Raw genomic sequence first — 16677 nt, 5'->3', positions numbered from 1 at the left:
CATTATTAATCAATTTGTATTTGTAATTGATTAATTGATTAATTGATTAATATTAGTTCCCGTAATCAACTTTTTTCCCGTGACAATTCAGAATGAAAATAAACTATTTTGTGTGTACATAACTTTACAGTATATCTCTTGCTCAAAGACAAATTAGGCAATTCTTGATGTACAGAAATTCAGGAGACCATCATCATAAGCAACGGCTTGGTGAGGACAATGGCGTCAGAAATGATTGTCTAAACAACACACACACATACACATCTGTTGATGATAGGAGAGCTATTCAAGAAAAATCATTTTGAGGAACATCCATCACGAAGGAGAGTTAGACCAGCTTGTGTTTCTGTCTATATTTATATGTGTGGATTTTTTTATTATTATTTTGTGTGTATGTGTGTGTGTGTGTGTGTGTGTGGATTTGAATTGGATTTGATATTGAATGAAACTCAAAGAATATCATAAAACAGAAAGTGTGTGTGTGTGTGTGAGTTTGTGTGTGTGGGCATATGGGTGGTGAGACATTTGCTCCTGCCACAATTGCTCTGGTTTTATTTTCTCCAAGGACTTAGGGTTAGGGTTGTGATAGGGTCTTGGGATTAGTTTGTTGTGAAGATAAGGATCAGGGTTTAATTGTAGGGTTATGGTCGTGGGTAGAATATAGGGTTGGCTTTAGCTTGCAGATATTTCATGGGAGCAATTGTTACAGGAGCAAATGTCACGGAACCAGGAGAGAGAGAGAGTGTGTGTGTGTGTGTGTGTTGGGGGGGGGGGGGGGCACGTGTGCATGTGCCATGTAGTTTAGTGCTTATTATGTCCCTCTATCATGAGTGCACTAGTCTTGGATAATAGAACTTGGGATGGGGTGCCTGGGAATGGCTCCCCCCTCTTACATACACACAACACACTTATGCAGAGTTATACCTCAAAGAGAGAAAAGGGGAGGGAGAGAGGGAAAAAATGAATAAAATTCCAGAAACAAAACTTTCTAGTCATCTCCTTGATTAGGAGCAGTAATACAGACCATGACCTACATTAAACAAACAATATGACAACATCGGCAACAACACAATGGACTGTTCTTTGGCCCTTGAATATACAATATTTATATATGAGTGTGTGTGTGTGTGTGTGTAATATATGTATGCATACATGAAATATATGTTATAAGCAGGAGTCTTGAATATGCTATTTGTAGCATTAGTAATGCTCTGATATTTAATGCATCAACATCGCAAAATTCTTATTCACTCGTTTGAACAAGTATTTGCCATTATTTGGCAACACTCTACGTGCCATGCACACAGAGCATTGTTGTGTGGTATGATTCATGTTTGCGAAGATTTATCATTTTACTTGTACAATGTATACACTACCACTGACGAAGGCCCGAGACGGACTCAAAATTTTGTGAATAAAGAACATCTTGTTGGGACTACAAGTGGCATATTCGGGACTCCTTCTTGTAATAACATCCAAAGTCCAACACATGGAAAATTACAAATGCATAATACCATATAATATGTATATATTGTAATCATATATGTATTATATTATATACAGTATGTTGGAATATATATATATATATATATATATATATATATACATATACATACATATATATGTATGTATATAAATATATATATATAATATACACACGTACATATATATATATATATATATATATATATATATATATATATATACACATACATATATATGTATATCTTGGGCCTCCCGTACAAATTTTGTCCTTAAGCTCTGGCATTCTTTTGGCTGTCATTTAATTGTGATAATGAGAATAATATCAATAATGATAATAATACATGTCATGCAGTCATACAATAATTAATTGTGTGTGCTGCTCCGGATGCAGCTCCAGACAAAAAGAAAAGAAAATATGACATTATTCTATAGTTTGCATCTCTCATTTTCACTGTACTAACTACTATAGTAGGCCTACATATACTGCAATTGGTTATTAAATGAGAAAGGTACAGATGCTGCAGACCGTCTTTGTCATCATTTTTTTTTTCAGTCTTATTTCTCCTTATTCCCTGTTATCATTGCTATCATTATCATAATATACTATTACACGTAGGCCCCAACTACCTTCGCTGTTAATAGTGTTATCACAAATGGTGTTATTGTCTCATACACATTATAGGAACCACCAGGAATATATACAGTATACTTGTAGTACCATTCTCATTTTATCATCATATTCGATATATTTAATTTAATGAGGAATACAATTATACTGTGGTTAGTATCCCGGGATAGTTTAAAGGAACTGCTGAAAGGGATTACTACTTCAAGGTTCAAGTATATGACTTTTCCCATATCAGTGCAACAATCACCATCACAACCATCAGGTCACCACATTTTTTTTAATACAAAGAAAATGTATTAATAAAACTAAGTACCGTATATTACCGATACGAGATCTTTAGGCCTAACTGTTATCATCTTCATACAGTACTAATAAATGTTTTTATATTATTTCAAACGCCACAACAAAGTAACTACTAGCATGCCATTAAGAACAAACCGATGATGCGATTTGAAAATTGGTAAGAATTTTGGGCCTGTAACTTTGTGAGCGTGCGAACTTTTTTTCTTCATCTACACTGTACTCGTGTATTAATCATAGTTTGGCGGTTTGGTCCATTATTGGCAGAGCGGCTGCGCAGACATCGAATCCGGTATCTCATCTCCTAACAGCGCATGTAGTGGCGCCAGTGTATCCCGACGTTTGACTTTTGGTTTGATCCAGGCCCACAGGACTGGGGTGCATGCAACACACGGCCGGACGGCGGCGGCGCGCGCTGGATGGACTGTTGACGCGCCGAATTCGATTGAGGCCCAGCCTCCAGCAGAGAAGACGAACGATCAGATCATTAATTTCACTGATTTGTCACTTCACCAATTGTTCACTGGACCACCGACTCATCATATCACTCGGCGGCAAGTATGTAAATGCATTTTTTTTCCGTAAAAGGTAATGCGAGGAACATATATGCAGCGAATTTCTTCTTCGTTTGCGTGTACAGCGACAGGGCTGTCGCCTGTCTGTACTCCGCTGTAGTATGATGTGTAGATCTACATTACTCGCTGTATTAGTGCCGCTGTTAGTCCCATTCGTGCTAAGCTGTGTTGTGTCAACTGAACTCGGAGGAATCCTATGAAATTAGAATTTAATTCCTCTTTTTTTTGCCATTTTGTTTTTTGTTTTTTGTTTTGGTCTGGATCTATATTTGGATATGTAGGCCTGACGTTAATTGTTACAGTGCGAGAGACTGACACAGCTCAAGAATACAATTGTCTTACACTTCTTGGCATCTTGCTGCTGCGTGGGCTTGGCTGAAACTTGACCGAAAGATCGGTCTGTATCTGTCCGTCGGGGAATGTTCCGCGGAGACTGCGTCTGGCTTCACGGATCCCCTCCATATACAGACCGAAGTCAATGATTCCAGCTCCTGTGTGGAGCAACGCGCACAGATCAAACGTTACGATAAACCAAATTTCAGACAGCTTTTTTACATTCAAACAATTTTGACATGACATGACACATTATCAGTTCGGGAAACCCACTCACAAGGGGGGCCCCTCCTTATAAGTAACCCGTCCCCTTATAAGTAACCCCGTCCCCCTTATAAGTAACCCCCGGGGCACCCCTTATAAGGAGTCTCCACGCTTTTTTGCAATGCAACGCGAAAATGAAAGGACTGCGGCAATTCGCTTGATTATGTCCATAAAGCTTCACAAGTTTCCTAGTTACTCACGAAATTTGAGCAAAATCGGTTTGAGGCATCATATCTAAACTCATGGATTTAAATGCGATGTCAAACGACCCATGCGAACGCTGAAATGCGAGCGATTACTGGCGTGAGTGTCGCCAGGCGCGGCGGCGCGGCAATGCTTGAGTGCAGACGTGGCGACTGACACTCAGTCGCCACGTCCGCACTCAAGCATTGCCGCGCCGCCGCGCCTGGCGACACTCACGCCAGTAATCGCTCGCATTTCAGCGTTCGCATGGGTCGTTTGACATCGCATTTAAATCCATGATTTTAGATATGATGCCTCAAACCGATTTTTCTCAAATTTCGTGAGTAACTAGGAAACTTGTGAAGCTTTATGGACATATTCAAGCGAATTGCCGCAGTCCTTTCATTTTCGCGTTGCATTGCAAAAAAGCGTGGAGACTCCTTATAAGGGGTGCCCCGGGGGTTACTTATAAGGGGGACGGGGTTACTTATAAGGGGGACGGGTTACTTATAAGGAGGGGCCCCCCTTGTGAGTGGGTTTCCCGAACTGTTATGCAGCAATATTTGGGGTTAATTTCTCACATTGTGCAATCGAAATACAGTAAGTTTAACTCGGTTATAATGCAGAAATTTTATCCATATCGCAACATCGCCGTTCGCTAGCAGTAAGTCGCCATTTTGAATCTGTAAACCAATCACATGCGAGGTACGTGTTTTAGTAAAACAAACACGTAGAAGCTACCTCGCATGTGATTGGCTAATAGATTCATAGTGTATGTTTCTGCAGTTTGAATGTGACGACGCGACAGGCTGTGTTTTACGTTGAAAATTCTCCTAAAACGTTGGATTATTCATTAATCTGGTGAGTGTAACGTATTCTTAAAAAGCTAATTTCACCATACAAGCTTAAATTTGCTGACCTAGGGCCGTGAATTAGATGCAATCGAGAAGGGTGAGGTACCTCACCCAATTTTCCATAGAGACAGTGGTTAAGAAACTCATCCACACAGCAAAGGGTACTGGTACCTTCCGTCTGTCTACGGAGGACAGCGTTAATGGCAAAATATAAAAGAGTCCCCCAGACGGACGGATCTTTCTGTCTAGGCTGAAACTAGAAACTAACGTTAGACTCTATACACAGCCCTGTCGCTGTACACAAGTGTAAGTCGCGACAGGGCTGTACGGTGTGGACACTACGTAATCTTAGGATTCCGGGGCGCCGACTCTATTTTGAATTTACTGCACCATATTTGTTGCTCAGACTACATACGATGAAAACCAAATCTATTTAGCTACTGTCTTTGGCTATCGATATTTAGATAACAATTTCACAACTTACCAAAAATGACACTTTTTAAAATCCTGTACGTGGCAGAAATTGTAAAAAGGCAGACATGATTCGATATGTCGGCGGCACTGCGAATGGTGGGCAAAGGGGGCGCTGTCAACCATGCGGGCGGTACAAACTCTGCAGCGCGCCCATGAAAGAGATCGACAAGGGGTGTTGACCCCATCAGCGCACATGCTGCGCTCGCTACGAAGCACTTCCGGTCACGCATGCACAATTTGCATTGCTCAAAGCTGGGGAAGATTTATTTTGAGTCGCCCAGCGATGATCAGCATTCCGGTTAAAATTTGACTTTTTTACTCAGTGTATGTCGTATGAGGACTCACTATGGATTGATATACCATGCTCATAGTCCAAGCATTTCAATTCATGTGAGTGATTCGTAAAATTTGTGATAAGAATGTAGAAATTTTTAACAGTTTTGTTGTTGTGTGGCAGTGTTCGAGGGGTTTGTAGATATGTATATGGGGTTTAGTAGATATGTGTATCACACACCATCAGACACAGTGCTAGTGCACGGCGTCTGGTCGGGCTAGGCTGAAACTGGAACAGTAACACTAACGTTAGATTTAGAATCCCTAACTAACAGTAACAGTGTCACAGTTGAGTTAGTGTTTAGGGGGTTTGCGATTCTTGGTAAGAGGTAGGTTGTTACTTGCTTTCCTGAAGACCAACTCAAACTGACTAACAAGAATTTGAGCCTTAATATCCTCAGTCGATGTCAGGTATCACTATCACTATCAGTTTTCCGTCTTCCTTGAGTGGTGAAGTCCCTCGAGTTTTGTCGTTTGGCTTAGACGTGTCTCCACAAAAGCCTTGGAGTTATTTGTGTCAAGCCCTTTTTGGTATGATTTGGGTTTAATAAAAAAATGCAAGAGGACATAGTAAAAAGGTATATATTTTTCGTTCACATACCACTATAAGAAGAAACTCATTTTACATGCGTATCAGGAAACCATGGAATAGTTTACCAAGAAATTTAATAGATGCACCCAGTGTCTTCAGTTTTGAAGTTGGTTTGGATAAATTCTGGGACAGTGAACCCATAAAATTTAAGTTCGATGCCATGCCACCTGGCCATGACCCAGCTCATTTCAAGGACTAAACCTTGATCTGAATACAGAGGCTCAGCCTGCATTCAGAATCTTCCATACAATGTAGCTATCCATAGGTATCCATAGGAAATGCTTTCTTGCACAGGAAGTCCTTCAATTCATCCCAATCATTGCTTCTCAGTGCCTTCCAGCTTCCTATACAGTCAGACCTTTCAACGCATCATGCGCTTCAGTTAATGGTTAAACCAAGATTGAGTCTTTCTCCCTTTCACTGTCCTTGAGGGGACATTTCTGTCAATGATGTGAGCCAGATAAGTCGTAAAAGTTGTCCATAATAACCCTGTATCTTCTCCCTTTTTCTTTCTACTAGAAAGTACTATAGTGGTGGAAAGGTGTGATGCTTTGGAACGAATTTTATTCCAGTCTGCTTTGGAGAAAACACAAGGACATCTATGTAGTAAAGTGAGGCAAGACACACCTTGGTCGCCACCATAGTAATCATGCAATTCTTCTAGAGCAGTCAATGCATATATATATGCACATTTGCTCATTTGAATCTACCATACACGCACTGTGTAATACTGTATTCAGTGTATATGCCATATATTTAGCAAGTCTAAATTTTCGCGAGTCGAGACTTCCCAACGATTTCGCACATGATTGAATATGGGATCATGGAGTCCTGTACTGAACGGAGAAATGTATATGCATTCGTCACGTTCATATCAGGATCAGAGTCAATATTTTCGCACGTCTTTAATTTTGGGAATAGCAGCTGACTCGCAAAATTCACGAAAATAAAAACCTCTCAAAATATTCGGTGTGTACAGCATCTGTGTGTTGACCATCTAACACTAACACAGTGGTACAGTTAGTTATTGAAGTGCAGATATTTTCTATTATTTTTCAGTTGTTCAGTATAATTCTGAATTCTTTATCTTTTCTCTTTCTTCCCAAATTCAGAAGGTGCATTAGTTATCATGGAGCAGCAACAGTACACCATAAACGGAGTGAAGGTAGCCTTTCCCTGCAAGGCCTACCCTACACAGCTCTCCATGATGTCAATGGTATGATTTTAAAATTTTGTTTACTTCTGAAAACATGCACACACACACACACACACACACACACACACACTCTTTTTTCAATAAGAAATTTGTTTTCCTTTCCTTAATTCAGTACCAAACCAGTAATAAAACCAAATATTACAATTGCATTTTCCTTATTATGAATTCATTCGAGAAATAGTAATTTTATGCAATAGCTTGAGAATATAAATGTAGCTGGAATGAAACAATTGACCTTAATACATGCTTAACAGACAGACAGACAGACGCGCACACACACACACATATTTGTCTATATGATATATTTACATTTTTTTGTGTGTTTTTAGATGGTATAGTCAAGTTGTATCAAAGTTGCTACTGGATGTTTTCATGATGTTCCATGCAGAATGAGGTATTCAAATTAATAAATGTGGTATAGGAAATAACCCCCATGTACTGTATAAGCTGTCATTTTTGCAAAGGTTTGATTTTTGCAAATTTCGCGAATCACTGTTGGATCGCGAACTTAACAACACGCAAAAATGTCACCATGCTCTAGGGTAAAAAAGCATTTATGTTAGCGTCAGCATTAGTTTGGAAAACAACATTTGGTAAAAGAGTCTGTGACCTCCCCATTCGCGAAAATATCTGTACATGAAATTAACAACTTATACAGTACATGCCTGTATGTTCAGTTTCATATTTTTACATATTTAGTACAGTGGACTCCTGTTATGACGAAGTTCTCGGGATCGGCAGTATTCTATCGTTATATCAAAATTTCGTTATAACCGAACAAATAAGCAATAAAAAACAGATAGAGCCAATAATGTTGCGGTTTGAATTTTTACTTCATTGTAACCGGAATTCCGTTCTAACCGTGTTAAGTCATACAGTGTTATGACTAACATGGTTATAACGATAAGCAGGAGTGCATTGTAGTAATAGATCAGTCTGTCAAATACGTCAACTCAAATATCTGCTTGTCTTTCCTCACCAGATCATCAAAGGAATAGAGAAGCGACAGAACTGCCTGCTTGAGAGTCCAACAGGAAGCGGCAAGAGTCTGGCTCTACTCTGCTCCTGCCTGGGCTGGCTCAAGGGAGAGAAAGGTAGGGGTTTTTTTACACCCATTTAAACACAAAGTTGGGCCAGGAGCGCTCCTGAAGCGCTTTAAATGCCCTGTGAATCTGTTCATCCAGAGAGTCACCGCCAACTGAGACCACATGCAAAGTGACTGAGAGGAGCATAACTGTTAAGGTGACCATCGAGTGCACAGGAACTTAAAACATATAAAGTGTGTGCACAGTGTGCGCTTATTCCACTTCCAGAGCACTCTAAATGTTTGTGACTGTTTATACATAGTTTAGAGCACATCAGGAGCACTCCTGTGCCAAGCCCGAAGACGGGCATGAATTAGTGAGCTCCGGGGCCTGATTGGCTGTTCATACCGAGCGTAGATGGGTTTAGGTGCGTTCCTGGCGCACTTATGGAGTGCTCTAAATGTCCTGTATAAATGGGGTACTTGCACCCCGGAACCAAAGGATCAAGTAAGCTATTGCTATTGCGACCAGCGTCAGTCATATGTGGTGCGTGTGTGTCTTGAGAGCCTCTAGGGAGCCCAGAACCCCTAAATCAGATAATCTTTCACTTGGCGAAGAAAGCACTCCAGTGTGCATGCCAATCATTGAACAAAGTGCAGCAAGTGTAACAGTAAGTGTTAATCACTGCATATATTTCAAACAAGGTAAATTCCCCACTTGAATTTATCAGAGCTGGCTTTCATACTTTGACTGTACAAAATATGCTACCATTAGGTTTAAAACTTTACCCATCTATTTCTTTCTCTTCTTGTCCTTTTTTTCTTTTACGTCAACAAATTCCGCTCAGCAACGCTTGTTTGAACTTTATGATAATTATGTGTCAGCAGGCGATCCCAAACCTCTTTTAGGGTAATCTGTGAATGATAGTGATGTATTACATTTATCTCTCTGTTCTTATAAACAGACAAGAGAGACAGAGCTGAACAGGAAAACTATCAAGACATTGAAGGTAAGCTCTTATCTCTCTTGTGACAAGAATATTGTATACGAGGTATATTTCACAGTGTTTTTATTTCAGCTTTCACCAGTCAACTGATAATTTGCATAATTTAAAAGGACTCCTTCAAATATTGCCTCCCAGCACATATGCACTGTTGGTCCTATCCATGGTGGGAAATGGCTAACTTTTCTCCTGCAAAGGAAAAAGAAAATACTTATTTCTCAATTTGCCTGTGTGCTTCTCTATTCAACCTCGCATAAAATATTGGCGTGTACAATGTCCACAAATGACGGAAAAAAAAAACAGTCAAACCTGTAACCCAGCTCATGCTCACACAAGAGTGCACCAATATCAATACATTTGCCCATCGAAAGCTTAGCTGGCTTTAGTGGTGCTTTTCTTGTTTTGCTGTTCTCTATCTCCAATTACATCTTGATAGACAAACATGAGGAAAACAATATAAAGCAAAAACAGAAAACAAAAACAAAAACAATAATGTGTGTGGGTATGTGTTCATCATCAATAGTTTTCTCCTGTTGTGTTCAATGTATCAGTTGACATCCTTATTCTTGCACCAATATGGAAACAAGACCCACATTTCTTTAAAGGAAAAGTTACATATTAGGAAACACTGGGAAGCTGTTGTGTGAAGGGCTACCAGAAAAGGAATTTACTCAATAAACGAGACTCGTATGTTGAGGACTCCAGTTGCATAAACAGTTACAAGTGACTGTCACAGGAATGACAAAACCAAATGTATAGTTGGGTAGATTAGACTGGTTGATAGCTGAGTTTTATTTGAATTGCTTGGCTGTTGGTGTCATCCTCTGTGACCTCGATCAGTCGCTACGATTCATCCTGAAGAATCCACGTCTAGGTGCTATTGTTCTAGCCGTACAGATTATATTTTCTGTGTCTCCATATCTATGGGTTAGGATTCCCCAGCCCTGGCAGTGGCGATGACCTCAAGAAGCCATGCAACTGCAACTGCAACTACAACAATCAAACAACAAAACCAGCAACATCAACAGAAACTGCCACCACCAGTTCAGCCAGTAATGGCGCGAGTACCAACACAGCATCCCTGCCTTCTGTACCGGAGATGTTGCAACCGCCCGCGGCGGTGAATCCCCAGCCAGGTACCACTTCTCTCTGTTTGTGCAGATGTCAATTGCATTCAATGGAGAATGTTCTGCCAGAAAGGAAACTTTGAATGGTACAAATGCAATGAAATGGAAGTTACAAATCGATAAAAGTGAAAGGGTATGAGAGAAGACTCAGGGCTTGATCAGTAGCTGAAACCATCCTCCAAACTTGGATCAGGTTAGACTCACTGAGTTAGTAAACAATATGCTGTAACAAACAGGAATGCTGTTAATGATGCCTGTAATACAATCTTCTTTTTTTTCATCAGTATTCCTGGAAAACTTTTATCAATTACAAATCACTTTCCTTCCTAGTTACCTCCGCCAAGGGGGGAGGTTATGTTTTCGTTACCGTTGGTTTGTTTGTTAGTTACTGTAGTTGGTTGGTTGGTTGGTTGGTTGGTTGGTTCGTTTGTCCGTGTGCAAAATAACTCAAAAAGTAGTTAACGGATTGAGATGAAACTTGCAGGAAAGGTTTAGAATGATACAAGTAACAAACGATTAACTTTTGGCAGTGATCCGAGAATTTTGGGGGATTTTATGAAGGATTTTTAATATTTTGGCAGGTAGGGTCAATGAACTTGGGAGTTAAGGCTGCGCGTATTTGAAGTTTGCATGCGCGCACTAAAGTGCGTGCTCCAGTTTCTGCCAGGGCGAGGCGCGCGGTGCAGCTGAGGGTTTATGACGCAACAAAGGCTGCTATATTGGGAAATTGGGCGGCTTTCAGCACACAATGCAGTACGTATGGGTGGAAATCACTGATCTCTGTGGAAGAACAAGATCAGTGCGGGTGGAAATGGGCTGCATGCTTGGTGGAGGTCTGCGCTCTCTCTACAACTTTGCACACTACATGTCCAGGTTTTTGAAGAAATGTAAAAGAAACATCGATTTGAAAAAAAAGAAACATGTTTTCTAAAAGCAAAACAGTGTGGGTGTCTCGGGATAATGTGGCACACAGGGGGTTTCCACCATGGCACATAAAAAGTTAATGAGTTGTTCTTCAGGGCGTCAGACTGTTCATTACCTTTCCACAGCCAAGTGCATCAGTGACACTGTATTTGAAGAGTTCATTTGGAAAAGGGGTTAGATCCATTTTTGACAAAAATTAAGTTATTAGCATCACTGCACAGAATTCCATTTGAGTTAGTTACAGTGAAAATTTCAAATCCACACAAACATTTGAATAGAAATTATAGCAAAATTAGATGTTGATTTTCCATACATTTGTGTACAAATTCTCAAAAACAAACCAATTTTTCTCCAAAAGTACTAAAAGTGGATCTAACCCCTTTTGCAAATAAGCTCCTCATTTAGAGGACACATTGTGGCATACTCAAATCCGTGTGCTCATCGAAGCAGATGTTCATCACTTTAAGAAAATGTGGGAGTAGCCCTCACTCATTTTACTCTGTGAGGTTTTAGGTCTTTACGAATCTCTGTCAATCCACACTCCTGTATCCAGAAAACCAAGATAAAGTCAGCCCAGAGGAAGAGGCGGGGAAGACAGACCAAGACAGCTCCAGGGAGGATGCCAAGGATGAGGAAAGCAAGGACAGTGGCAATGAGGATGACGATGATGACGATGACTTTCAACCCAGCAAGAAGCGAGCACGACCTTCTAGCAATCATGTGGTAAGAGCGATGGCATGTTGCAGGGCTTCACACTCTCACTGATGAGCGAAAAAAGATGCCTATCCATTACCTGACCCAAAATGTTTTGTGTGTGTGTGTGTGTGTGTGTGTGTGTGTGTATGTGTGTGTGTGTGTGTGTGTGTGTGTATGTGTGTGTGTGTGTGTGTGTGTGTGTGAAAAGATATGGTGCAGTATGAGATGAGACTGCCTATTTTGAAATTACCTTTATTTTGGAGATAATCAAATATTACGTTTGTCTGGAGGTAATCAGATGTAGTATAGATTGTTTGAAAATCAAAACATACAAATTTTTAGGAAAACAGAATGATTTGTTTTTTATGCCTCCGCCAACGAAGTGGCCGGAGGCATTATGTTTTCGGGTCGTCCGTCCGTCCGTCCGTCCGTCCGTCCGTGCTAACGAGAGTATGCTTGTGTGGCTAGGAGAACAATAGTGCACAATAGATGGCCTTTATTCCGTCAGGCTTGTGTGGCTAAAATTTTTGCTTGTGTGTCTATTGTAACAAAAGGGAGAACAAAGGGGTAGACACACAAGTATATCACCGTGAGGTCTTCCGTCCGTCCGTCCGTACGTACGTACGTCCGTCCGTCCCGTTTTGTTTTTGTCGATATCTCAAGAACCGTGTGGTGGTTTTACATCAAACTTGGTATGAGGGTATATCCTGGGGGATACTACTTTATCTGGATTTTAGGGTCACGGGGTCAAAGGTCAAAGGTCACAGGTTATTTTGTGAAAAAAAAAGGTTGAAAATTCATGTTTTTCTCCATATCTCGCAAATGGTTCAAGGTATCTTCATGGAACTTAGTATATATGCTTGTTCCAATGGGCAGTGATTATCTAGGGAAGTTGGGGGTCATGGTTCAAAGGTCAGGGGGGTCAAAGGTCAAGGTCAACTCCTCAAAATATCACTACTTTCCTTATATTTATGCAATGCCTGAAGGTTTTTTTTTTTTTTTTTTAAACTTGATGTATACATGTATTACCCAATATATATTCTGTGGGAAGTTTCTTGCCAAAAGGTCAAAGGTCAAAGGTCAAGTGAAAGTGCTGAATTGCACTTTTTCCTCCATATCTCAAAAGTAACTCAAGGTATCATGAAACTTACATATTTATGCATGTTCAACCTAATAGTGATTCTCTTTGGAACTGTTAGGTCAAAGGTCAAAGGCCAGGTTTAGATAATGCTATTTTCCCATTTGATACTGAAATTATACTTTTTCTCAGTACCTTGAAAATTACTCAATGCATAAACTTATAAAAGTAAAAATCATCAGTTCCCCAAATACCTGCACTCTGACATTTTAATCATTCATCCAATTGAACCTAGTTCTAGGAAAGTGAACATTCAGCACATTTGTGTCAAACCTGTCATTTTAATATTTTGCCAATTGTGTGAAACTGTCATCACACATTGTCAAGACATTGTACTATAGACCTATTAGGAGAACCATGCATTATGGCGGAGGCATATCAGTAGCCGTAGCGATATATCTAGTTCATTGATTTTATGGAAACTGCTGCTTCCCCCCACCCTCATCTTCCCTATATCTAGGTTACTTGGTCTGCCCTTTGAAATACCCCACCAACGTCTTCCATGTTCTGAAAAAAAAAACCAAAAACATATCTTATAGATTATTTTCTCTACCTGGTAGCACTGGAATGTTTGCCAATTGATTCACCTTTTCTGACATACTCTTTAGACATGAAATGTCTTTGAGATGTAACAGTACTCATAACACATTTCCAAAGTGAATATTTGCCTTCCTACTTTTGCAGACCACTGGAAAGAAGGCGAAGCGTCAGAAGGGTGTGGTCTATGAGGATGAGGTTGATAGTTCTCCCGGTGCATCCAGACATCCACACACCCAGGCTCACTGGCAGATGAAACTGATGACGCCACAAGGTACCAAATCACTTCACTTACATGCTTGTTAAACTGGCAGAAGGCCGTTAATTGCCGCAGAACCAGAAACAACTCATTACAGACTTTTAAAATGTGTGACTAAGGATAAAAGTGAGAGTGTGGAAGGGAACAGCAACAGGCCTTTGACCTGTTGAGGCCGAAACTTGTCGGCATTATATGTAAGAATAATGACTCATTGTAAATATCAGATATCAATTATAAATTAAGACGTTAAGTAATTGTAATTAGTATTACAAACATGATGTACAATGACAGGGACAATGGATATGTATATAAATTTCTTCAGACACTAGTCACTGATGTAGATTGATGAAAGTGTGTAGAGTTTTGATCTCTCTATAACTTAATGGCATCTTGAATTATATAATTGATAATTCCCCACAGATAAGAAGAGCAGAGAGCACAACTGCAGGCTTGTACCTTAACACAGTTCAAGTGTAGTTCATGTCCTGTAGTGTGTCTGAAAAGTAGCAGTTCTCATTTGACCCTTTGAGAGTAAGCGTTGATGGCACAGGCATATTTGAATCGTCATTAAATCATTGATTGTTCTATCCCTGGTGTTTGTACCTTTCATCCTCCGTGCTTCTCAAAATTCAACCAGCTAACGCTGCCGCAACGGAGTTGTCTTCGCGAGAGTCAACAAAGGAGAAATCCCCATGCTACTGTTCATGTCACCTGTCGTCAAAGAGCGACAAACTGGACAAGGAGAACAAGATGAAGGACAACGACGCTCCGCCGAAAAGGTGAGAGTTACCATGTCATGACAAAGAGATTTTCCCCAGTGACTGCCAGAGTGTGGGGTCTTCATACGCCCTGTACTATGGCTTTGTGAGCGCAAGGGGAGCATTGGATGACAACGAGGCAGTAGGCTCACCCCTCGTGCTAACACGCTAGCAAACAGGCAACCGAGGAGCAGCCAAAATCAAGTGCGTACTCGCGTAGAAGTTCAGAAGTTCGCGTAATACACGCTGTAGAAATGAATACTTAATACGCAAAGTCCGCCATTACTAAGTGGTACAATGGCGGCCCCCATGAAATCACTGACTCCATTGTAGAGTCCGCCCTCTAGTGGTGGGGAGGAGAAAAATCTCTTTGGTCATGACTTGAAGATAGATCTGCCCATGTATGTCCAGATATCTTTCAATGTAATCACCAGTAAACCCATTATATATTTTTTTGTTTGCTAATTTGTATTTTCTGCAGGTGAACATTTGGCAGACATGGTGAGTAGTTTACTCTTTTTTTTTTCTCTGTAGAAGTTTCAAGTTTGCATCTGGTCCATGTCCTAAAATGTGTGTGTGTTCATTGTTTCAGGATACCCCGGATCTATTTCGGCACGAGGACACACAAGCAGATTGCACAGATCATAAGAGAAATGGGAAGGACTTCCTACAAAGAAACGAGGTAAAAATCTCTTGTCCCCTTTCGTCACATTATCTGTAGACTTACATTTATGTGCACATCCAGTATGTGTATGCATGAAAGTGTACTGCTAATATAAGATATTTTACTGCGTGGTCATTTTCACATATCGTGTGTTACGTAAGACTAGTGCAAAAATCTGAATGTATGGTTATATGGCAGTGGTAGGTAATCTGCAAAAAATATGCCTTTGATATTACTCGTTATATAAGCACAGTCAGCAAAATTGGAAAAATGCAAAATTATCTTCTTTGCCAGAGCTAAATTAATAATAAAAAAAATATGAATTCACATAATTTCAATAGCTTGCAGTAATCTGAACAAACGTGTATAGTTTCCTATTCTACCACCCACTTTGTTAAATTACATGATTAAGGGTTTTTGCTGTGATACCAGTAAGTGATCATTAGTTTTGCTCTGTGTTGTGTATTTTTCAGTTGTCTTACGACTGCTACATGGTGCTGTCATAGTGTGAGATGAAAGAGATGGACAGAGTCAAATTAGGATGAGGTACAGAGAGAGATATTTTTTTATACAAAAATGAAAGTTGGATGGATCAATTTAAGAAAATAAAATGTCTGCCCAACCAACAGGATGACCATTCTGGCGAGTCGAGAGCACACATGCGTTCACCCTGAGGTCTCTAGAAGCAGGAATAAGAACGAAGGTTGTAAGGACCTTCTGGACAACAATAAGGTTAGTCATTTTAACAGGAGAACTTAACAAACTTTTCATTGTGTCATTTGATTGCCTCATTGCAATGCTATGGAGAAGTAACCAAAACATAGCCATTAATGCACTTCTGTCTATGGCCCATGATTAAGATCACTTATAAAGCACATTTCCAATGATAAATACTAATCAATTCAATGTTAAGAGTTCAATTTTACCTACAGATATTGTCGTTTCAGGAACCCTGATACAAAAAAATGTTAATATCTTAAATTAATTGGTAATGTCTCAAGCATTTTAGTAGTGGTGAGGACATTGCACTCACTTTTTTTTTTAAACTTTATTATTATTATTATACAAAGTTTATGTATCATTTCCTTGCATAAAAAGTATGGGGGCAACATGAAATATGACCTGTTCAAGCAAATAAATGCAGTAGTAATATGTGTCATACATCAAGACTGAAATCAGTGCTACTGATCCTCATTAAATCTAAACTCAATTGGTAACGTACTCTCCTTATGTCATGGTGAAGTCATCAGATAAGCTTTTCTCTCCTTTTGGATTATGCATCCGCCATGAAGCGGTGCCAGAGGCATTA

General features: G+C 39.9%; 1 protein-coding gene across 1 annotated transcript in view; it reads left to right on the top strand.

Annotated features, from left to right (window-relative positions):
* The first annotated feature begins 2844 nt into the window (after positions 1–2844).
* LOC139735755 (Fanconi anemia group J protein homolog) overlaps positions 2845–16677 on the top strand; it is a 40378-nt gene continuing 26545 nt past the window's right edge. The window contains exons 1-8 of the mRNA XM_071646507.1: positions 2845–2971; positions 7134–7237; positions 8220–8331; positions 9227–9271; positions 10198–10401; positions 14584–14725; positions 15297–15386; positions 15998–16100. Coding sequence (XP_071502608.1) covers positions 7151–7237; positions 8220–8331; positions 9227–9271; positions 10198–10401; positions 14584–14725; positions 15297–15386; positions 15998–16100 — 783 coding nt within the window. The 5' untranslated portion in view covers positions 2845–2971; positions 7134–7150. The remainder of the gene's footprint in view (positions 2972–7133; positions 7238–8219; positions 8332–9226; positions 9272–10197; positions 10402–14583; positions 14726–15296; positions 15387–15997; positions 16101–16677) is intronic.

This window comes from Diadema antillarum, unplaced genomic scaffold, assembly GCF_040938485.1.
Source record: "Diadema antillarum isolate AM-2024a unplaced genomic scaffold, OU_Dant_1.0 seq00000597_RagTag, whole genome shotgun sequence".
Taxonomy (NCBI): Eukaryota; Metazoa; Echinodermata; class Echinoidea; order Diadematoida; family Diadematidae; genus Diadema; species Diadema antillarum.
Note: the sequence above shows the minus strand (reverse complement) of the source record. Positions and strands in the feature narration are given on the sequence as shown.